Here is a 24,793-nt window from a genome sequence, read left to right as displayed (position 1 = left end):
TTGGCAGAGGGCTCAGACCAGATGGTCTCCAGAGGTCCCTTCCAACCCAAACAATTCTGTGATTTTGTGAAGATAAGGCAACAGCAAGTGTAAATGTACATAAAAGTGTACATATAGCCATACTCATTAGACTCAAGATAGCTTATTCTTTTAACAGCTCCTAAATAAACATTTGCCTGAAGCTGAAGCAAAGAAATAAGTGATGCTGCTTGAGGAGTTCACAGAGGCAGTAAGTTTATACTAAACACAAAAAGCAGTGTGGTCAACTAAGTGGCCAACTCAGTCCATAATTATGGATGGTTTGTGGATCTTTACATCTTTGCATCTGGGACTAATGTTTGCTCTCTGGTAGATCTATTTGTTGAACTCCACTAAATAATGATCTTGCTTTGTTATTCTAACTTCTGTTAACTAGAGGAGCAAAGCAGAGTGAAACCTGCATCTTTCCAGATGTTCTAGCCTGTTTCTCATCTTCTGAAACTCAGAGTCAATTCTGGTCACATAAAACCCATTCTGCACTCCTCACACTGCTTTTTCATGGATTTGCAATCTGAAGATCTTAGATCCCTGTATTCTGCAGCCTCAGGCCAAGCTAACTGAAATCTAGAGGATGAAGAATGTGAGGTTATGGCTTGAAAGAGATGCTTCATTGCCAGCCTCTATCAAAATAACCTCTACCTGTATGACAGACAAAATTCTGGAGGGAGAGACATAGGAGAAAGAAACAAAAATAGAATCAATTCTTGCAGAGAAAAAAGACAATCACACCTGATCACTACCTTCTGCTTCATCTGCAAGACCAACTACACTATAAAACAGACCCTTCCTCAATGACACAAACCAAAATTATGCATATATATTTCCTCAGTATTTTTAGGCCAGAGGTTAAATGATACCATACCTCATTATTGAAAGAATTCAAATACCAAGATATTAAATGCAGCATAAGAAAATTAATAGAATAGAATAGAATAGAATAGAATAGAATAGAATAGAATAGAATAGAATAGAATAGAATAGATCTTTTTTTCACAGTGAGTTCTAACCTTCACTACATAGAGCAGTATTTTACTACTGATGTCAGATACCTATGGAGAAAATGGGATTGAAAGCAGTGATTGTGAGGGATCCTTCCTGACAGGTGTTTTTGCTGGAGATCAGGGTACTGAGAAGAAAATAAACATTTTCCTTGTCCCATCTGAATCCTTCTCACAGCAAGGGCATGAACTAATCTCTGCCATGCTGACCCATTTTGTGTTGGCCTTTTTTAGTTCCTCTGTGTTGTTAAACCTATCTAAGTGGATATGGACAATGCTCATGGTATTCTTTTATGATTCTTTTGAATTAGCCTGTGGCTGTTCTTGCTTAACTCTTAACATATTTTAGATATTTTCATCATCTTACTGGGTGATGGTAATATAAAGGTGCTGTCAAATGTTCTGATGAATCTTAGATCTATACTTAATATCTAATATTTTCATAAGTTTTTCCTCAAAGACTTTCAGATATCCACCTTTGGTAGGTTTCCAGATTTTGTATCCACACATTAATATGCAAACTATACCTGCTTAAAGCAATCTCCTAACACTTCATAATATTTTCAGCTTATAACTTTTGAATGCTCATCTTTAATACTAATAACCTTTTTTGGTAGAATATGTAAAATAGAGCAATCTGCAGTTAGCACAACTGGCATCAGGGGCATTATCCCTACTCTTGGTGAGTACAATGATGAATACAAATAGGCCCAATGCATTTGAGAATAATTTCTTGGGATCCTGTTCTGGACAATTTTCCATTTAATTGTTTGCTTTATGAAGCTTTCAAGACATCCAGAAATTTTTTATAAGTATTTCTACTAAGTTGGAAAAAATACAATAATATATTTAATAGGAATGTACTGAGTGAAGCTGTGAAAATGAAATGAGAGTAGAAGCAGAAATGGAAGCAATCTCATCACGGTACTATAAAAAAAAAGGACTTACTGTGAGTTCCTTGCTTTATTTTATTATATTAAAAATAATTAATATATTATGTGTACTTACTGGTAGCTCATTTGTAAGTAAATGGTCATCAGCTATGGTCTATATGGTGATCTTACATTATTCACTAGCTCCTGATCCACATCATCCAAATGTAAGCATTAATCAATAAATCATCAATACCTCACTTCTTTATTTTATGAGATCTAAATTATGTAGCTTTATATATATATATAATATATATATGCACAATAATATATATATGTAAAATGCCCAGCCTTTCCAAACCATCAGAAGTAAACTTATTTCTAATCAGTAAAGACGCACATATCACTTGGGAGCTGTGACTAGTTCCATATACAAAGTAAGGAATTTGAATATCATAAGATAAAATGGCAGAAGTTGTTTATGCATTTGAACCTTGCAGCCTTAGAGCTTCAAAGATGAATGGACTGGGTCCCACGTTTAGGCAATGCTTTTATTTTATTAGGAATTTTGCTCATGTGTCATGAGAATAAAGAATGCTCAAGATCTCGCATTTCAGAAGAGAAGAGAAATAGTGTAAGTTAAGTCTCACTGAGGTATAAGTTGATTCTCTCTGAACTCCTGCAGTAATTTTAAAAGGATAGAATAATGGAATGCCTTACTACAACAAAGTATCTTCTCCTTGAATCTGTAAGATTTGAAGTGGTTGAAAGGAATGGTAAAACTTAATAAAAACAGATTTGTTTTTCAATAAACTGCTTCCTTCAGGAAAGTGAGATGGTTAATGACAACAGTAAATGCTGAAGGTACAGCTTGACATACTTTCTGTAGTGGAAGTCATGTTGGGCTTGTAGTAGGCCTTAGGCTGAATGTTTAAGTACAGCCATACTTCACCCACAGGCTTGAATGGCAGTTCAGTTCACTTAGGAATTTAACTTTATTTCAAACCACAGGGAAAAACCCCACAACCTTTAAAACTTCTTACTATTACCCCAAAACTTTTTTTAAAGGTGTCTTTTGAGAAGAAAATCTAACCCATTAATCTGAATGACAATTATTACTGTTCTCAAAATGAAACCACTCAAAGAATCTGGGTGTTCTTATGGAAAAGTTTAAAACTATTATACTTCAAATTAAATTTGAATGTATTACATATTGAGTTGCCTTTTTCTTTTCTCCCAACGATTTTAATTACTAGTACATTTGCATGAAAATAGGATCTTTATTTCTTGAAAGCTCATCAGCTCCTGCTGCTTATTCTTCATTGTAGATATCACATGCGAAGGGTTAGATCTTTAGGTGAGGTAGAAGCAAGAGCAGATGTGCTTAGAAGAAAGTAAGTTTTTTATGCAAATACTATTTTTAATAAAACAAAGACAATAAAAAGTGAAGATACATGCTCTGAAAGCAAAATTCCAATATCTCTTTGAGGGTACAGATGTCCCTCCAAACAAAAGTAATTTTAAAACTGTATATAAAACATGAAAATACAACATGAAACCCTAAAGAATTTTACACCATTGCTTACTCAAAATTCCCTTCTTGATACTCATGCCTTTATTGTACAAAAAGGAAACATGACACCCAGGCAGTCAGGTTCATTTAAACCCTCAAAATAAGATTTTTCCTACAAAAAGTTTCTAATTTTTGATGGTCCTTTCTGAAACAAATGGCTGATTTTTACCTTCATACTGTAAAAACCAACTGCCAAATGCTTATGTGAAGAAACTATGAGCAGCCAATACTGAATGAACACAAAGTATGAAGTAATTATTGGCTTCTCCATCTGCAGATCCAGTTGTAATGCAGTGGTGCAGCTCTTTGAGGGAGTTTCCACCACCACATATCTGTGCTTTCAAAAACAACTGAAGGTATTTAACAGCATATTTAATATGAGACTCCTGCTTCTGCATCTTGATAATGGAGCTTGATTCCAGCTACCAACAAAACTGAGTATGTGAGAAGAGTAATGAGAGTCTGAGCTGTATTTGCGCTACAGGAAAAGCCATCAAATGCTCACACACTGCTCTGCTTTAAAAGTGCTACTGTGCTCTACTAAATTTTATTGAATATTAACTGGTCTTCAGATAGCTCTGGCTATTGAGATAATAAATGTGGCAGTTATGTTTGACAATCATTGCAACTGCCTGCAGCCTATCTGGGAAGCACCCTGAAGTTCATCACACTCCAGGCACCAGACTGGTGATGACAGTAAATGAGCTGTTATTCATCAGGTATTCCAAAGCTGGGAACAAAAATTTGGCTCTGTAAATGCTTTGGAATAACAAAAGGGCAGTAATGACTGTCATGGCCAGATCCCCAGCCTGTGTAGGGTAAACTGGGGGCAGTACCAGTATCCCAGAGGGCACCACTGGGAAGGGGAAGGGGAAGGAAAAAAGGAAGGAGAAAGGATACAGGGTTGGGTTTATAGCATGAGTTCTGCTAAGAAAAATACATCTCTGTCAAAGCTCTGGAAGTGGTATTTAGCCTCATTTCTTCTGGTACAGAAAATGGCACAGAGGCAGAGGTAGGGCCCAGAGAGTATTTTACCTGCAGCCAGGAAATATTGACAGTGCGCTCAGATACTTATTCAAATCTGCAAAACAAATGAATTGCTACTAATAAAAACAAAGCACAGATTCCCTTTTACATTGTTTTATCCTGTTTAAAAGACAAACATTTGCACGCTGCAAGCCTCAAATGGATAAATGCTACCATGAGAACTTACAAGCCATCTGCTAGCTTCCTAATGAAGCCAGTAACTATTATTGTTTACAGTTGAACACCGGGGGTCATGTATATTTGCTGTAATGAAAGAATCAATGCATCACTGCAGATGCTAAAAGGGAACTTTTTTTTCCAGACGGCTAATTATAAATACAATAAAGTAGCAAATTAAAAAAAAATCTGTTCATTTCCATAGAGAAATAGTGCTTGGCACAACAATTGCAAAACACAGCACTGCTCTGTTTTCTAGTAGTCTCCACTTGACAGGCTCAGCGTACAGAAACAGAATCACAAAAAGTTACTCTTCAATACTTAACAAATAGCCGATCACCAAGGGGTTCTCAGCCCCTAATGCTCTAATCTTCACAAACCTCCTACATTATTTAATTGTATTGTTTATCTGAATATAATGATGAAGTGTGCACTAGCAGATATCTCTCTGGTGCTGTTTCACTCTGTTTTTCTTGCTCAAAGAAGATACATGATATATGAAAACTTGGTTGAGCTATTAAAAACATCATGAAGTTTCTAGGCTTTTTCAAATGTTTGTTGAAGAGAAATTGATGCACAGCAGTAATACAATTAATTTCTAGTTTAAGATTTAATCACACAAAAAATAATACACTTACAAAATCTGACAAACTAATATTAATATTAATTAGTTTGTCAAAACATTTAGCAAAACCAAAAAATGATAAAAAACTGGACCTTCATACATGATGGAATTCTACATTTCACTGAAAAGAAGCCATTAATTTTGAAATTTTATTAATGGCCTTTATTTTCTGTAAAAATACGATCTTAATTTCAGGAAATTTCCTAAAGCCTGTGAACCAAGAGACCTTACTTGCCTTGCTGAGTCAAAAACCTGCAAATGACTCCTCATTACCCTCTGATACCATCAAGGCCATGACACAGCCTTCTTGCAGCTTGTGCTCTCCTAATAACACTTTCAACATACAAAGACCTACATACCTATCATATGGGTAAAATGCAGTAAAACATAGTGGCTAGATGGGATGCAATAAACAGGAAAACTGCATTATTGTAGGCCCCAAATCAATAAATCCATAGGAAAGAAAGGGAACAAACAATATTCCACTCTTACAAAAATAAATGTTAAATGTTAAAGCAAATTTGCTATAAGCATTTATGAAATTGATTTATCATTGCTGGTCACCATGTTGACTTAATTCCTATAAGAGCTGTTGCACTTGTTCTCAGGGTTGTCTTATGTAACACTTTATTTGCTGTGTATGCTCCCTGTCATGCTGTTTATCACCTCTGGGGCCTGGATTAAGGGTTTAATTTTGTTGTACTTTGTAAGACTGGCTTATGATAGGATAAAATTACTGGCCATGAAACTAATCTAGTATTTTTACTCAGCATTACCATCATCTCAGTACTTTGGGAGCCATCTCAGAACTATTAATTATTAATAATTACACTCTTTACCTCTTCAACTCAGAGTGCTAATCTGTGGGGAACACAAGGGAGGATACTTTCCTTTGCTCCTCCACCTTCCCTTTCTCCTTCACCTTCCCATTCTCCTCCAAGCTAGTTAAAACAGCTCTTGAAAAATTTTTATATCCTCAGGATGTTCAAACCAGCATATTCCTGTTGATACGTCTCCTACTCCTGCATATGTTTCAGGGCACGTTGAAACAACTGTTTAAGAATACCACTCAGAGATCTACCCCAAGGCTGGATAGTCATGGCAGGGTATGGGGGATAGTAAGAGCCAGTACCTGGGACAGTGCAAACCTCCAATGTTTCAGAACTTCATTTCTAAATCAGTGGAGAATACTGAATAATTAGTAAAATATTTGGGAAAATTATGCCATCACCCTGACCATTCCAGAGAGACACAAATCACTGCAACATGCTGGGGACTGGCCCAACCAAGCCCTGCTCAAGACTACTCAGCACATGCAAGAGGAAAAGAAAGTGTTTGCAACTGATGAGAAAACAACAGGGATTGCAGCTACTCCAACACCTGCAACCTGCACTACAGCTACTCCAACACCTGCAACATGCACTACAGCTACTCCAACACCTGCAACCTGCACCACAGCTACTCCAACACCTGCAACATGCACTACAGCTACTCCAAGCCCCCTGACAGGCTTGAGTAGACACAGGCATGTAGCTACTCCAACCCCAGTGACTGACACAGCTACTCCAACCTCCACGACAAGCACTGCAGCTGAACTGTTGAACCAACCTTTGCCATAATCAGTTGCCCAACAGACAAGTAGAAATGTTGGAAGCAAAAGTCAACTTATCTAGAAAAGGAAGAAATTCTTCCCTTACTAAGGGAAGAAGTGACAAGCAGACTACTTCAGAGCAGGACCATCAGGAGAACATGAGAAAGAAGATGCAGAACGCATAAAGGAGAGGGCAACCTATCCCCAAGTCAGATGTGAGATATGTGAAAAGATTTCAGCCATCATCCAGGTGAGTACTTGTCACCTCACAGCTTTGCTGTGGAGATAACCCTGAAATTAGAAGGTAGGAAAGCCAAACAGCTGGGATCCTTTTCTAGGGAAGAGGGCATTGATAATGCAGTAGGAAAAGGGACACAAGTGTTCAGCTTCTGGAGCTGACACCTGTCAGGCCCTAGAGAAAGGTATCTCTTCAAGAAAGCTGTTGTACATCCCCTAGACAAATGGAGAAAGGTGCGTGTGGAAGATGGGCTCATATCGAGCCCAACACCATCGTATGCCAACTCATTGTCAGTAATGACACAGAGAGACAGAGAGGGACAAACAGCGGGTGAACTGGCTGTCCAGCTCTGGCACTATGAAGAAAGTATCCCTGCCCCATTATGGACCTATGCCTCAGCTGTGGAGAAACCGCCCAAAAACCTGTCCTGTGAATTCCAGCTATTCATATATTCTACTCCCACCACTACAGACCAGTATCTCAGCTACAAGGACTCTGCTCAAGAGAGAGGACAGAGTGACTACACACCACGGGTCACGCCGTGGCTTTATCTGCATGAATTCAGAGAGGACATGAGGAAAACCAACCTCAATCCTAGAGGGACAGGTATGGGAGTTCCAGAGTGCTCAGTATATAAACCAGGGGGAAAGGTGGCCAGGGGTCACTGCTTGGGAACATCTGTCAGTAGGTGGTGAGCAACTGAATTGTGCACTACTTGATTTGTATATTCCAATTCTCTTTCTATAATTATTATTATCATTATCATCATCATCATCATCACAATCACCATTATTCCTTTCTTTTCTGTTTTATTAAATTGTCTTTATCTCAACCCATTAATTTTAGCTTCCCCCCGCCACCAGTTCTCTTCCCTATTCCAGTGGCAGGGGGACAGTGAGCAAACAGCTGTGTGGTGTTCAGATGCCTGCCAGATTAAACCACAATAATTTAATTTCAGTTCCTACTCTGACAATGTTTCCATCTTCATGAACTTAAGTGAATAACTTAATTTATATGTCTTAAGTCATAACATGTCTGAAATGATTCTTTCTTCCCCTTACCATAGGCAAATGTCTATGAACATACTGGCTTCTCCAAATTACAGGAGAGTCAGTTGCAAGAATTAATTAGTTAATGTTCGCAAAGTGCTCTGAAGAGAAAGCACTCTATAAATGCTAATTATTAAATCAAAGGTTTATCTGACTTTATTACCAAACCACTAATAAAATAAGTTACATAGCTGTTGCAGGTTGGAAAAAGCACTTTTGCTGTCTAAAAGATATAAAGGTTTTAATTAGTAAATATTTTGAACGCATTTTGCTGAGGAAAAAAAAATGCTAACTGTTAATACAGGTTTTCCCTAATGTATATGGCTACAAAATATGAACTCCTGGATGCTACTGTAACTTCTGCATATATCATCTAAAGTTTTGTCCCATGGCAACAATATTTTTATTTAAGACACAATTTTTGTAATATTTATGAAAAAATTTGTACTTATGCTTGTCAAATAAATGTTTGAATGCAGCAAGAGATTAAAGGTATCATTCTTAGCAGAGAATAGCAAAACCTAATGTATTGTCAAATTATACGTTTATATACTTACCATTAGTTTTGCCATTTAACTTAAAATCATCTTTTGCTAAGTTTCCAAGCTTCTGCTGATTCACAAGGCTCAGCACTTCCAAATGCTGTACTGTATTTGCATGTATGTGTTCTGTTATCCCCATGTGATCACAGCACAAAAAAAAAAATCTAATCTTTTTAGATTAAATTTTAAGCATGCAAACAGATTTGAAAACTTTTCTGTGTAGGCAGTTAGAAAGACTGAATTTTGAAAGTGCCTCAAACCTTTGGAAACACTGTAGATCTCTAGCTCTTCACAGTTTGATCCTGCTGGGAGAAACCTTTTGCTCACCTGCTTGTGACACTTGTTTCCCCTCTGGATGTAATAATATAAACTTGGGCAAAATAATAATAATGTGTTGATTTGAGTGCAATAATTAATGTACTAACAGAACTGGTTCTGATGCATCCCCTTCCTACATTTTTGACATATACTTTCTTTTAGAGCCTTCCAAATGATGATGATGATGATGATGATGATGATATTATTATTATTATTAGTAGTAGTAGTAGTAGTAGTAGTAGTAGTAGTAGTAGTATCAGATAGTGAGCAGTATTTCTCAAGTACCTGGAATAGTGGTTTGAAAAGAAATTTGAAAGTAGATCACAATAATCTTATTCCCTGTTGTAATGTCTGCCTGTGACTGTAGAAAATCAGAAACCTTGAGCCATAAAAGTCCTATTAGCCTGTTTTGCTGAAAGAGAAGAAGTGTGACAAAATCCTCCCTACTTAGAGCTCTGCTGATTGTGGGAGGATAAGGATGCAGCCAGCCAGGACCATCCAGTGAAGCAGTGCAGCCTGGCTGCTGGGGTCAGTTTCTCCAGTCCAGGAGACAAAAATCCTCCTGCTGTTCCCAGTGCTCTCAGCAGGAAGGAGAGGTCCAGGTGTTGCTCCTACTGAAATCAAGGGTCTGCAGCTTCCCAATGCCACAGACTTGTGGCTCCAAAACACCCCAAAACCCCTGGGGAAGGTGGGAGTGTGTGTTCATTAATTTGAGCCATAAATCACAACTTCATATGGCAGAAAAATGTCCAGAAAATGATATGCTGCAGTAAAGGGTTATGTCCATTTCTGTGCTCTTACCATAGCTCTTCCAGGCAGATGGGGACTCAGAGCAGGGATGCCAAATCTTTATCTTGCCTCAATTTGTCAAGCTGTCCCTGAAGGAAAGGTGACTGCAATTTTCTGGAAAGGAGGCAGGGTTCAGGGCTGAGGACAGGAAGGCCCATCTAGGAATAGATGGGAAATGAAAATTGTCCAGATTTGTCAAAATGTTAAAGGGGCCCTCAGCAAAACAAACTTAAGATTACTGAATTTCTCTAAGCCCAGGGTTTTTTGAGTCTGTTTTCTTGGGCTGCAAACTTACTTTATAAACCAAAAATTATTATATCTTTACAAAACAATTTTAGACTACCTAATAAAAAGTTCAAATTATTTTGTGGTTAGTCAAAAATTACACATTTCACATATTGTAAAATGAATTGTCAGTGACATAAAGCAAGATCAGTAGGGCTGAAGTAAGGTCTTGATGATATTTTTGTTGTTATTGCTATAACTATTAGCCCTTATTTTTAAAATATCACAGAAAATTGCAGGGCCATTCTAGAGAAAGTTTATGGATTTTAAGATTAATGGATGGTATTAAGATTATACTAAAATTTGTGAAAAAATAATAAGAATCTCTTAAAAATATTTTTAATACTACCTGAATTAAATCAAAATGCTTTCAAATAAAATAAAGGTATATACAAATCCTTGCTAGGAAAACTTGAAAATGTATGTCAGCTTCCTCAGAATAATTGTGATGGCATCAGAGCTCAAAAACAGAGGCCTGCTTTGAGTCCTGTATTTTGACTTTGTGTAGTTTAGTTTTTCACATTGTGGTATCACAAGAGATTTTGTTCCATTCATGGATAACAACAAGATAATAAGACATAATGTAGAGAAAACAAAACCAGACATGGCCAAGAAATACTTCTGTCTTGTAGCTGGGCAAAAGGCACATTAAATATTAATAAATGATGCAAATAAAATACCACCTGACAATAAATTATGAAAAGTGGGAGATGGCACTGGAATGGGCTGAACTTTGGAATATGACGTCAAAAGAAAACAATAGGGATTCAATAGGAAAAGAAATTGTGTTACTTGTGCAGGTTATCAGTAGAGGAGGGTGCCCTTTGTCCTGGGAATCTGTCTCAGAAGAGGAGCTTCAGTCACAGCAGCAATTTTCAGACACAAGCTCATCCCAATGACGTGGTGTAACAGAAGGAATTAATCCAGTCTATGGCAAAATAAAATGGAAACTGTTGCAGAGGGGGATAGATGCTTCCTATCTCTGTATCTGGTATTAGTGCAACTACTGATGGGGTGTTAGTTCTATTTCTGACATTTCAAAGAGAAAAGAGTTCCTTTATCTGGAGTGGAGAGAAGAGGAAAATGAAAATTATTAAGTGATTGGGAAGTGGGCTTTACAGGGAAAACTTATCAAAGAAGAGATGAAAAAAATTATTTGATCATATTATGTACACTTGCAAAATAGAAATTTTCATTTCCACTTTTTCAGGATGAGATTTAAACACATTTGATAAAATACAAGAGTGAAGAATTCTGTGATGGAAATGGTATAGCTCTGCTTAATTCTGGTACATATAAATTTAAATCTATGGAGGTTTTAGGATGTAAAAATCCCCTGCTTGATTTGTTTCAATTAAAAATTCAACAGTTACTAACACTCAGCTCTTTGGGTTTCTTGAAATTATTTGAAGGCAACCCTCCTATTTGGTTTGGTATTCCATTACCCTTGCTTGGTTTAGCAATGTAGTTTTCCTCCTACTGGTTACATGGCTGCTTTCAAGACTTGTCCCAGAACAATTTGCTTATAGAGGTACTCATTAAAAATAATAATAGCCTAACGACACATTGCGATAATCTCAGATTTCAGAAATCATCCAAATAACAATCCAAGTGGTTTATATCCCAGTGTTGGCCAGGAAAAGCAAGGCTTTGCAGAGGTGAAGATGCCCTGTCATATCCTGGAAGTGACACTGTTTGTGCTGCACCCAGGCTGGATGCCATCAGGAATATGGGATCAGGTTAAGAACTGAGATCACTGGACTAGCAGGACTTTGCTGGGTGCTGCAGAAGTATCAACTGTCAGGTACTGCAGCAGACAAAACAAAGTTTTGATGGATTCATTACCCTTTGTCCTTCATCCATCATAGCTTGGCTTTGGTTTTATTCACTTTTGCTATTTCTTAGTTTTCTGCAGGTCCTTCAGTTCAGTGTTTGACATGGTTTCAAAAAAACATGACATGACAAAACCTCATAATGATTCTGTCATTATGGTTTTGTATCTTTAAACATATGAATCCTCTGTAAATAAGTAAAAGGTTATGAAAAAGAATTTTAGCTCTTCAGTCTGTTTGTTTTTTTTTATTTTACTTTGATTTGGAAATGTCATGGTTCACTGCAAGCTCACCAGAGTGAGTTTAATGGATTAGAATATATTATTAAAATGAGACTGCTAGAGAAGTATATTGCACAGATGTGGAATACTGTGAATGTGTTACTGTAAACTCTGCTACATTAAAGGGCAGTGTATCATTATCCTTTCTTTCTTGCCTTATAGGATTACAGGCAGGAACATCACTGCAAGTTCACTACAGTGGGAAAGTTTTATCTATTTTCAGTTTTTCTTTATTTATGCTGATACATCAAAAAAGAGGTCCTAAAGATAAATATATAAAAGCATTACTCTTTCATGTGGTATTATGGACACAAAATGTGCATATATGTGCTTTTGAGATTTTTATTCTATCTTTTGTTTTCTGAAACATGATTTAAGGATTTACTTCATTCAAGAAAATCTCTTTTCATAAACAACACATTATCTTCTCCTTCCTTGCCTCAGGGTATTTCCTTGCCTCTTCTACCCAAAATAAAACAAAACAATCTTGTGTTAGATTGCCCATGATCTATGAAAACCATCTAAAATTTTTAAAATCTGGTTTTCATTGGACAGATCTTTGTTTTCTCTTAACAGCATCTTGGCACCTGTGATTAGCAATGTCACAGGTAGCTTGAGAACAGCTCCTTCCCTGAAAACAGGGTAGAAGGCACACCAAAGGGAAGGGTGTCTACAGCCCTCAACCTCCAGTTGCTGCTCCTTAGAATCATAGAATAAGCTGAGTTGGAAAGTACTCACAAGGATCATTGACTCCAGCTGCTGGCCCCGCACAGGACAACCCCAAGAGTCACCTTATGCATCTGGGAGTGTTGTCCAAATGCTTCTTGAAATCCATGGAACCACCGAGTCTTCTTCCAGCTCTAGAGGGGCTATTGGTGCTGTTCTGAGGCCACTGCAGGATGTGCAGCATATTGCCCTCCACTCAGCGCCCTTCCCGAGCAGAACCCAGGCTAAGAACTCCTGGTTTGACTTGGACTCTGTTTTTCTGGCTGAGTGGAATGGCTTAAATGCCAGCCCCAGGCACTGACTCGAACAGCAGATGTCACTGTTGGCAGCATGGTCCTTTGCCGCCTGTGACAGCAACAGGGAGAGAGGGACTACAGCCACGTACAAGGCTCTTCCAAGAAGTGGGGGTGTGGGGGTCTCCAGAGAAGGGAGCAGAAGCTTGGTATACGTATGACAGTACATACTGGGGGCACAGTGACCATCAGTGATAGATCAAAATCACCATGAATCCTGGTTTAAGTAGAGGGGGTGAAACTAGATGGAAGTTGTACCTCGTTCTGCATTTTGAAGATATGCTCCACTTTATTTCCTTGGGATGGAAGACCTAATTATGCAATCTAAAAGAAAGCCCAAACTTACTGTTTCTGTATTCCTGGAGCAGAAAGCACGCTGCTGCATAAGAGTATTGCTCTTCTTTCCCAATTATGTTGGGGAAAAAATGTGTCCATGTTAAGTGATCAGAGAATTTCTGTATCAGTATTTGAAAACACCATTTTTCTTCTTTATACTAACACACTCACACTTCAATTTGTTTCAATTACTGAACATGGCATATTGAGTTGTACAGTCATGTATTAATGCTTCTGTAAAAGAACCAAGGTCTTTTACGAGTGATGATGTCCACAGCACCACTGACAGCTGCAGAGACCACAATCCTGAGACAGTTTATCACTTGTTCTGATTGTCTAGAGAGACTAAAAGCAAAGCACCACTCATTCCAAACATCCACGCGCTGGCTTGCCAGGCACCTCTGGCCTACAGTTCAAGAAGCCAGTTTGCAGTTCAGTAGATTCTTTGGTTTGGTATGTTTGATTTAAAAGGCAGTCTTGAAAATCTTTAAACCCCTTAAAGATGTGGAGAAATGAGCAAACAGGAATATCATGAAGTTCAGCAAAACAAAAAAAGAAGCAAGGTCTATTACTGCGTCCTGAGTGGGTCGTTGAGGGTGAGAGAGAGACGGTGAATCTTGTTTCTTGATCAGAAGGCTGGATTTATTGATATATAATATATAATACATTATAACTATACTAAATAGAATAAAGAGAGAGGTTGCAGAGCTGCTAGCTAGATGCTTGCTAGAGTCAAGAATAGAAAGAAAGAATCTAAAACAAAGCTGTGTCCAGGGACTCAGTCCCCTAGCTTGCACTGGTGATTGGCCCTTAATTATAAACATAGAAAATGAGCCAATCAAGGTGCATCCCATTGCATTCCACAGCAGCTGATAACAATTGTTTACATTCTCTTCTGAGGCCTCTGCCCTCCAGAAGACACAGAAATCTGAAAGAAAGGATTTCTGTGAAAAAATGTCTGCGACAAAGGTCCTGTACTTGAGGACCCCATGCACCAGTACACACTCCATGCCAAAGTGATCCTTGGTGATACAAGGTGACCAAGGAAGATGACTCTTGTGCTCTACCCAGCACTGGCCACATCTGGCATGCTGTGTACCATGATGGGCTGTCCTGTGCAAGAGTCCAGCAAAGCACCACACAAGGATGATTAAGGAACTGGAGTACCTCGCACATGAGAAAAGACTGAGCGAGGAGGAATCTTGAGCCTGGTGAAGAAAAGGCTCAGTTGTATCTCATGAATGTATAGAAATGCCTCAAGAGAGGATGCAAAGATGGAGCCAGGCTCTTTTCAGTGGTGCTCAGTGACAGGATCAGAGGCAATGGTCACAAACTGAGACAAGGAGTTTCCCTCTGACCATCATGAAACCCCTTTTTCCTGTGAGCATGACCAAGCAGTGGAGCAGGTTGACCTGAGAGGCTGGGGAATCTCCATCTTTGGAGATACTAAAAAGGGTGCCTGGATACCATTCTGGGCAATTGTCTCTAGGGGGCCCTGTGTAATCAGATTGAACAGGATGACCTCCAGATGACACCCATCCAACCTCCATCATCCCGGTGATTCCTTTGGTATAAGCATCAACTATATATCCTTTTGCTTTACAGAAAAGCTGGTAATCAGCAACAGCTCTGACATTTCATAGCCCAAGGATTATGCATTTTTTAATGCTTAAATTTTGCAGACTTTGACTAGATTCAAAATATCTTTTTAATTTTTGCTCAGTGTTAGCTTTTTATGGTGTTGGAAGCTGTTTCTTTATTAGTGTTTCACTTATGAAAACACAAGTGCAGCTAACTTTTATACATATTTTACCTGGGAATAAGATACCAAAAAAAAGGGGTTTTGTATGAATTATAATGTTTTCCTTGTGATAATAAAGCTTATCCCAAGCATTTCTGAGATCACATACTGAAATCATAAAATTGACATAATTTAGTTCAATAGATTCAGTTCAGGAGCTGAAAGCACCCAATATTCTAATACCTACTCTATTTCATATGGGTATTTTTTACTCCATCATATCACTTAACACAATTCTTTTTTTGATGCTCACTGAAAAGTGGACATAATAATATCACGCTGTGTTCTTCAAATTGTTTCAATCCTCCAAAAAGTGCAAACATTCGGATTCTGGGTTTTGGATAACTAGATTAGAATGAAAATTGCCACAGAATGATTCATACAAATCAGCAACATCTCTAGCAGTCTAGAAGTGCTAAATCACGGTATTGATGGATCAGTTCCATTTTTGTTATAAATTTGAACAGACTGATTTCATTTTTGCAGCATGGATTTTAGCCTCACTTAGCAATAAGATAGGATTGAGGTTCTTTTCTATTGGCTAGGTCAGACATCAAAATACTTCAGACTCATGCAAAGAAACTATTTTTGAGGGGAAGAAGAGATGAAAAGTGGGTAAAGGGGAAAAGAAACACTTTTTTTACATTAGTTTCACAAGTCCATACTTCTTTGCATTTAAAATACAATCTTTCATTTGTTAGAAGAAAGGTTCCCTAAGCATCTCCATCAGTCAGAGAATCATTTTTAATTTTGTAATGCACATGTTAAATACCCTATTAGTCCAGTCTACTTCATTCACTGCACAGTGTTCCTGAAAGTACACAGATAACACAGAGAAGAAAAGTACTTCAGGATGCTAAAACATGACATTTCACGTTTCATCTGTTTCCCCCCTTAGATACAACACAGAAAATGCACACTAAGTGCTTTCCTCTGGCTGAGGTGGGAACACTTACCTCCTTGCAATAGTAGAGAGGAACTGTTAAAAGCATTAGCTCTGTAAACCTGTGCCCTTGCATACTGCTTCAAAAAACATCTTAAATACTTCAAGAAATTAATGCTGTTCACTGCCAAAGGAGCTGTTACTGAGAAGTTCCTTCATGCCAATCAGCAGTAATCCTCTATTGCTGGCCAGCTTCTTTCTTACATGTGGCCAAAAGAAAGACCAGGCTCTTGGGACCCTTCCTGGCTAACCAGACATGCTTTGTGGTTTTCCAAAGCCATTAGGCAGCACTGAATATACAGAGTAATTCCACAGACATGACGAAATGTAGGAAACCTAAATGTGTGTACAAGTATCAGAAATACACAAAAGATACAGTGAGACTGTTACTATGGGAGGTTTAATACCAAAACTGCATCAAGAATCTTTTGGGAATATGCATCAGACAATAATTTGAACCTCATCAGTTCCAGGGATTTTGGAACAACCAAAATTCTCCATCTTCTTTTCTCTTTGTCCACAAAAATTTCAGCAGTATGAATCAGACTTAACAGAATGGAATGTTAAATCAGTTTCATGAGTGGCTTGAGGTGAGTTTGAGAAGATTTTACCATGAAAACGTTGCTCACATTTCCACAGCTAACTTTGAGGCAAAGCTCGTATCATTTCCATTCTAAACTTCTAATTTTCTACTCTAAACTTTTAATCAGACTAACACAAATTTAAAATCATTCTCTGTGCTTACTTTCAGATTCATATTATGACTGAAAACATGTGATTGCTCAGTATTTTCTCCTGTGCATGCCTGAAAGCAAAAAAAAAAGATTAAAAAAAAAAAAAAAAGGCCAAAATTCTGGGAAGAAAAGGGCTAGTATATTAATTTGAAGCAGAACCTGGCATAGTCTTTTTTCACTGATACGCTGGGAAATCTCTGTAGAACTGTCTAAGCAGCAAGCTGTTCAAATGGATGTAAGTGGATAGAGCAGGCTTTGGAATAACAAGAAAAGCTGGATAAGCATAAACATTATCTGGCTCCATCGATTCTGCAGAGCTTCATCATAAATTCAACCAGAAACAGTATTATTCAGAGATCTTTTACTGTCAGATGTATACATGCATCAGAACCTGACAACAGTAAAAGCAGCACTCCTCCTCCTTTCCTCCCTCATGCATGTACACAGTTTTTCTTTGCAGAACTTTTTAAACACTTCTAAAAAGTAAAAATCTCACTGTATATGAGAGAATTTTTGGTGTGTACTTTCTTCTTTGAAACCACAGCTGTCAGAAAAAATTTACCATTATTAAATAAATATTTATAATGCTGAAAATATGGATCACTTTTTAGAGTTCTACAGTTGCTACATGTGACAGAAGTCAGACTCATGGAACATATTTGGTGGTTTAATTGTTCAAAAAAACCCGCAAAGTAACCAATATATATATTTAAATATTTTTGTCAGATGCTTCTAGAAATTAATTCTGTTGCCATACTTCACAATTCATTCTATACTCAAAATCTGTGTGCAAGCAGTGAAAGCTGAGCTATGGAAATTTTCAGGGAATCTGCTGCAGCTCCTGCTTCAGAGCCATTTGTGGATAGTCGAAGTCAGAGCTGTAACAGCTGTACATTTCACCAGGGATCACACTCCAGTGGATCATCAAATTAGGGGAGTCTCCTATTAGGGAAGGACAAGGTACAAACACAGGTTTATTTGATCACAGTCAGTTCCAGGGACAGCCTTATTATGAAAGAAGCAGCAAGCAGGGAGTATCAGGACATTAACTACATTAGCAATGACTGGAGTGGGTATGTTTCTTGTTATGTGACAGGATACAAGTACAGGCCTTTGAAGACTTTCTTTGGATACATTTCCATACTTGTATTCTGAATTTTCACAAAGCCTTTTTTTCTTCTAGTCAACACAAAACATTTTTTCTTCTAGTTATGATTCTAATTCCCTTTAGCTCCATTCCTTAACTATGCACTACTTACCATGGGAATTTCTTCAGGCCATTTAAACATGCATATGCAAAGCAAAATACAGGAGTTATTAGCTCTTTCACATTGATTTCCTCTTGTTATCCATCATATTTTCTGATACTTAAATCATGCCATAGCTAGATTGTTTTGTGCTTTTGGACACCTCATTCATATGAGCCCTTCTGTGTTTTGAATAAAGCATGCTTACATCTTTTGAACTATGCTGTCTTATGTAATTAAGCCAAACAATCTGTGGTATGCTGTCAGCTGACAATGTCAGCACAACATGCTAGGCAGGTTATCAGTTGAAATGCAGGAGGTACACTTGAAAAAACACCTTCAAAAAGCCATATGTTCTCACTGGCAATATTAAAGGTCTGTTTACACAAACAACACCTACTTTTTGTCCATCTGATGTCAAGCACTGTCATGCCTAAGTAGCCCTAAACCAGCATTCTGGACTGTAGACTCTAACAATGGAGGGAAACACAATGAAGTACTCAAACAATGGAAAATAGAGGGAGGAAGGGGTGAGCCTAACACCACGCAGCAGTTTATACTTCAGCGTAAGCACATCTGTATACAGACACACAAGCATGTATTTAAAAATTAGACAACTATGCAATGACTTCAGTGTGTTCACTTCCAAAATCTAAGAACTACAATTTCCATTTATTTAGGAGAATTAAAATCTTGATGTCTTATGAGAAGTATTAAATTGGTAAAGATGGTTATAACTCAGATCCACACCCATGTGGATCTCATCTGAGCAAAAATCAAAGATGTGTGTCCACCTGCCTTGGTGGTGACAGAGAGTAGGAGCTGAATATTCCCTCAGGTGCCATGACTGCCTGCTGAGGAAGTATTGACACAAATGATGTTCCAGTTTTGTCTTGGTATAACAGATTTTCTAATTTTATTCTTTCTTCTGTGTGAATTATTTAGGAACTAGGAGTACCGGAGTGCTGCTATATAACGGGCCTGCTTTTTAAAGATGAAAAAGGCTATATTGTTATAAAAGTTCCTGGGAAATGCCAAAGATCAGTAACTGGCAGTTGGTTTCAGAAAAAAATGTATATCCTCCATAGATTTTTATCAACTTACATATTGAAGTGTCTTATTGATAACGCAGATTAAAACAGAAAAGGAAATTCAGTTTATCCTGTCCCACAACTGCCACATGTAACTTCTCACTATAGGGCAACACTTATAAGCAAATTATAAAATTGAGTATGTTTAAAAGGACACAAACTAAATGCTTGGTAAATGTTTTTACTGATGGACAAGAAAACTGGCCCTCAAAAATCAAAAAGCTCATTGAAACAATACTGTCAATGAAAAGAAATGCATCTGTCTCTTTAACAGCCAATGATCCTGCTGCATTTCCTAAGCAGCTCAACTCTTATGGATATCCAGAAGTTAGCACAGATCAGTTTTTCTCCACTGTTTACTACCAGGACCTTATTTCATATATGAAGTACAGTTAATGTACAGTTTCACTGCACATTACCTTAGACATCAAAATCTTCAAAAAAGTCTGGAGGAGGGAGGCATATGGGTCATTTGGAGACAAGATTGCAGAATAAAATAATAAAATGCAGATCTTATCTGTACCAGACAGGCAATTAGCTAAATTAAAATAATATCTTGCTGGTACATTTTTCTATTTAGCAGCAGACCCAACAGTAGGACTTCGATAGCTGTAAATGAGTTACTTCAATGCTTATCAGATATGTGGCCTCTGAAGTGGAATCCAAAAACTTTTTATGCACAGAACAAGTCCAGTACTTCATAAGTGTAAATTGCCCTAGAAGAATAATTTATATACCTGAGTACTAGAAAGCTATAATGGAGAAGATAAACAGACATTAAAAAAACCCAAAAACAAAACAAAACGCCCCTAAAACCAAAATAATCCCCAACAACAAAACAAAACAAAAAAACCCAAACAAAAAGCCCCAAACAAACAAAAAAAAAACACCACAAAACCAGCTCTGGGTTTGAGACTTCCTATCCCAGGAAAATCTTGTCACTTAAAACCGGTAACTTTAAATGAAAAGAAATAAAACATTCTAGGAAACAGGGACTTGAGTTACCTAGGAGTTCTAGCTGCTAAACTAAAGAGTCACATTCCCCCATTGATGCTCTACTTCTGGTGCCAGATCTTGGGAATCAGATACACATGCAAATTAATAGAGCTCATTAAGTTACCTTCTATCAGCTGAACCATGGTAACCAGCCTGGGGTACTCTTCTCCTGTGGCAAATGAGAGATAAACACTCAGTAACTCACACCTGGTGTCTATACTTAATGCGATTTAGCTGCTTGCTTTTCAGGCCACAACAGTCCGGGGCACCCATGGCGTACGTATTCTTCACTGATGATTCTGTTAAAAAACCCCAAACCAACAAACACACAAAAACAAAGCTAAAGACGCTAAGTTTAGGTACTTGCATGGTTAAAGAGGGGTTCCCATTTGTATTTAAATTTAGAACTCAAGTATTTTAAATAACAAGGTCCTTTTTAGGAACCCTTGAACCCTACTGGACTTTAGCGAGAGTTCACAAGGATGTGAAGGGAAGCTGGCGGGACCTGAACAGGGCAGAGGGAACCCGACACCGCCCCGACGCAGGGCATGGAGAGAGGCAGCGGCAAAGCTGCCGAGGGCCAGGACATGCCCCGCGACAGCGTCTCCTGCGCCGCCCGGTGCAGGGCCGCACAAGCTCGCAGACAAAGACCGGGGCGCGCCGGTGTCCGTCACGCCGGGCGCTGCTGTCCCCGCGGGGCTCCCGGCCCGCCAGGCTGCGGGGACGCGGCCGGAGCGCCCGGCACCGCCCGTGCCCCGCGGGGGGCCGTCTCCCGCCCCCACGCCCGCCGAGCCCCCGGGCACAGCTCGATGGAAGCAGGCGGGCCCCTCTCGCAGCCTTTGCCCCGCTCCTGCCCGCCGGCCGGCCCTACGCGCTGCCCCGCCGGCCGGATCCGCGGCCGGGGCCTGCCCGGCCCAGCCCGGCGGGCAGCGCGGCCAGGGTTAACCCTGAGGAATGCGGCGGGAGGAATGTGCATGCAGATGAGATGGATGCTAATCTCATGCTAATGAGCGACGGCCGCGGCCGCCCGGGGCTCAGCCGGGCTCCCCGCGCCCAGACGGCAGCTGGGCTCCGCCGGCAGCCCTGACCCGCCACCGCGGCGGGGCGAGGCGGCAGCCGGGCATGGTGGACTGAGACCCGGCAGAGGGCTTCCCTGGGCTCCCGCGAGCCCCTGCTCCCGGCCCCTTCCCCAGCCCGGGGCTTTTCCCGCTTCCCGTCTTTCTTTCTGTCCCTATGGAGCAGCTACCCCCGCCGATCGACCATGCCTAGGAAAGCGGGGAATGGGCAGCTTCCCTTACCCGATGGCTGGGAGGAGGCGAGGGATTACGACGGCAAAGTCTTCTACATCGACCACAACACCAAGCAGACCAGCTGGATCGACCCACGGGACAGGTGGAGCGCGGGCAGGGAGCGGCGAGGCCCGGGCGGGCGGTGGGCTCGGAGCGGCCCCGCCGGGAGGGACGGGCGGGGGGCGCGCCGGAGGGTCCCCTCTAGGGACGAGGAGCGGGGGACAAGAGAGTCCCTGCTTGCAGCCGGGCACACCGTGCCCTCCTGCCCACAGGCACGGCTACGGGCTTGTTTCTAAGCCTGTGGCGTGAGTTGGTGTTGGGGCGGGGAGGGAGAAGCCTGTGGAGTTCCTCTGGGAGCGGCCGGGGGTTGCTGGCATTTGGGGAGTTCCCGACAGGTACCAAAGTTTGCGAGTCCCTCCCAGAGCGGAGGCGCTGGCTCCTCGCCCTCCCTCTGCTCTCCCCCGGGCGCTGCGGAGCGGGGCCGCCTCCCCCCTCCTGGCTGGCGGAGCATCCCGGGCGCGGGGCCCTGCCGTGTGCCCCCGCTGCCCCGGCCCGCCCGGAGCCCTGTGCGGGGCTGCCGGGGCTGCCGGAGGCCTCGTGTGCTCGCTAGGCCTCGGCGAGCCAAACCCGCTCGGCCCCCGCCGGCCGGAGCCCGCCGTGTGTGCTGCCCCGCCCGGGGCTGAGCTCCGTAACACTCCTGTGGAAATGCTTCAGCGAGTGAAGCATTTACCCTGCGCCGAGGCTGCTCGGCCCGCAGTGCCCGGACAGCTCTGCCGGCTGGACACGGATGCTGGCTCTGTGCGCCGGCTTCAATGACTGTTTGTAGTAGCTGCATCACAGGTATCTTTCAATGTTACGAGATACTTCAAAAACGTGTCTGTTGTCCCAAGTGCTGCTGAAAAGTAATGACCCCCCCCAAAGCCAAAACTTTGTGCGTTTTATGAAATACGGTGTTGCAGTTGGAAACAGTGCAGTCTTATTATTTAAAAAACCAAAACCAAGCAGACTTCTAAAAGACATTATAAACTTATGAAACAAGCAGCACTGAATTATAAATGAAGGCCTTGGTTTATGTTTCTCAGGTGAACTTGGATAAGGTGGTTGTGGCCAAGCTTGCTGGCTGCAAGTTGCAGAGGGAAGTTTTGACGAGCATCATGTGCTGTGTAAGGCCTGCTGATCAGTCTTACTTGCTCTAACAGCAAATTCCAGTAGTGGCGAACTTCATGCTTAAATTCCTCTATACTTCACAACATGTTAATTACCTTGTAAATATTATGAGGTGATAAGGTATACAGGACAATGTTATTTATTACACCTGGCATTCCTGAGTGGTTTTTTTTAATGCAGGCAGTATAAAATTTCTGTCTTTACTGTCTCTGGAAATAGAGGAGATGAAGTTTTGTTCAGTTTTAGACCTTAAATGTGTGTTTTCAAAGCGGAGTAAAAGATGGTATGATTGAGGCAAAGCAAAATGTGATATGGAATGTACTTGTTCTAATACTGCCTCAATGCGTGTACTACTAATTTAATTTAATACATTCTGTGGTCCTGAAAAGTTCAAGACTATTCATATTTGATGGTAAAATTTGAGTCTTCACTCTCATTAACAGAGTAGACATAACACTTGTGTGTTTGCCATCCTATAGGGATAGGATAAATATTGTTTCATTAATGCTTTACAGGTGAAAGGGAAGCCAAGTCCTGAGACCATTCTCCCCTAGTTCTCATTACAGATTATAAAGACCTTTTCAGAGGAGTAGTGTTTGAAATAATTGTTAACCTGCGTCAGTCATGCAAAACAAACAAAAAGGGATTTTGCCCTAGGTACTTAAGAGAATCCATGCTTTAGTGTACATGGCTCAACTGTGAAGCTGAATTGCTTGCACAGAAGAGAGACTGACAAACCCATTTGATGTGCAAGTTGCGGTATTTGTATTTACAGTATCTTTGTTTGCAGTTTGTATTTATATTGGTGACCTGTTTTGGAAAAACTAATAAGAAATTGGTGAAAGTCTTGTGGTGATTTTGCTTTAGACTCAGTTTTATCTTCCATGTATTCAGAGACTATACATTTGGAAACCACACAGGACATTATGTGGGCTTGCTGTCAGAAAAGTTGAAAAGTGGTTTTCCAAGTTTGTCAATACAATAAAAACTGGATTAATGTTGTTTCTAAAACTCATAATGAATTGTCAGAATGAAGGTAATAGGTTATAAAGAATGACTGAAAACATGTTGCCTTGTCTGGTGATACTTTAGGACTTTTTTTCCCCCAACTATTTTCTCTCATAGAGATCCTAAAGTTTTCATGGTGTACCTGTGGAATATTATAGTACACGGTCTTCCAAAATGTTTCATTGGTAAGGCAAGTGTAAAATAGATAAGTTTTTACTGATAATATTCCTTCTGCTGATGTTACACTGCATTCCCTGGACGATTACATGGAAAAGTTGTGCTTGATGTTCTAAAATAATTTTTATCCTCTTTGATTTAGAAGATACAAATACTGAAGACTAGTGCTGTGAGACATTAGCCATATGTTTGTAAATTGCCAGGTGTATTTGAGCACAGTTGGGAACTTTGTTACTGGTTTAAAATATTCACATCTAGAAATAATAGGACAGTTGAAAATGCTTTATTTGAAAGCTTCTTGGAAATTTGTGTTTGTGGTTGTTGTGCTTTTTAATATTTTTTCCCCGTGTTCTTCTCTACAACATGTATTTGTTACTGCTTAGGTGGTGCAAGTCTGTTAATACAATTATAGCCTTGTGTACAACTGTGGAAAAAAACTGACATCAGCTTCAAGCTTGGGACTCAGTTTTGCCCACTTTGTGTATTTGAATAATCCCACTAATGTTAGAGAATCTCACACTTTCAAGGGCAGCAGTGACTTAGCTTGTGTTTTGGGATGTTGTGGAAGCTCGGAGTTTTTAATGTTTTGCAATGTTCAGCAGTGATTTTTCTCTCCAACTACTTACTGTACTGTGCTGTGCTGATTTGTTTTAAAGGCTAATGTCCCAAAAGAGAGGGCCACTTGAACTTTAAGATCTATAATTCAGATAGACAGAGAGACATAAAGGCAAGAATGTGAGACTTGTAGCA

The 24,793-nt window shown here is 39.9% G+C and overlaps 2 protein-coding genes across 3 annotated transcripts in view; one reads left to right on the top strand and one right to left on the bottom strand.

Moving 5' to 3' along the window:
* Positions 1-21,721, bottom strand: part of DCTD (dCMP deaminase) — a 59,105-nt gene extending 37,384 nt beyond the window's left edge. Inside the window, exons 1-2 of one of the 2 annotated variants that reach the window (XM_058024470.1) lie at positions 21,701-21,721; positions 20,527-20,571 (exon numbers count right to left, since the gene is read on the bottom strand). The gene's annotated coding sequence lies outside the window, so the exon portion shown is untranslated. Of the gene's footprint in view, positions 1-10,914; positions 11,051-16,347; positions 16,385-20,526; positions 20,572-21,700 lie in introns of those variants that run through there. The other variant, XM_058024471.1, reaches the window with a different exon arrangement.
* Positions 21,664-24,793, top strand: part of WWC2 (WW and C2 domain containing 2) — a 94,463-nt gene continuing 91,333 nt past the window's right edge. Inside the window, exon 1 of the mRNA XM_058024472.1 lies at positions 21,664-21,794. Coding sequence (XP_057880455.1) covers positions 21,664-21,794 — 131 coding nt within the window. The remainder of the gene's footprint in view (positions 21,795-24,793) is intronic.

Source organism: Melospiza georgiana, chromosome 5 (assembly GCF_028018845.1).
Source record: "Melospiza georgiana isolate bMelGeo1 chromosome 5, bMelGeo1.pri, whole genome shotgun sequence".
Lineage (NCBI taxonomy): Eukaryota > Metazoa > Chordata > Aves > Passeriformes > Passerellidae > Melospiza > Melospiza georgiana.
This window is presented reverse-complemented; position numbering and strand designations above follow the sequence as displayed.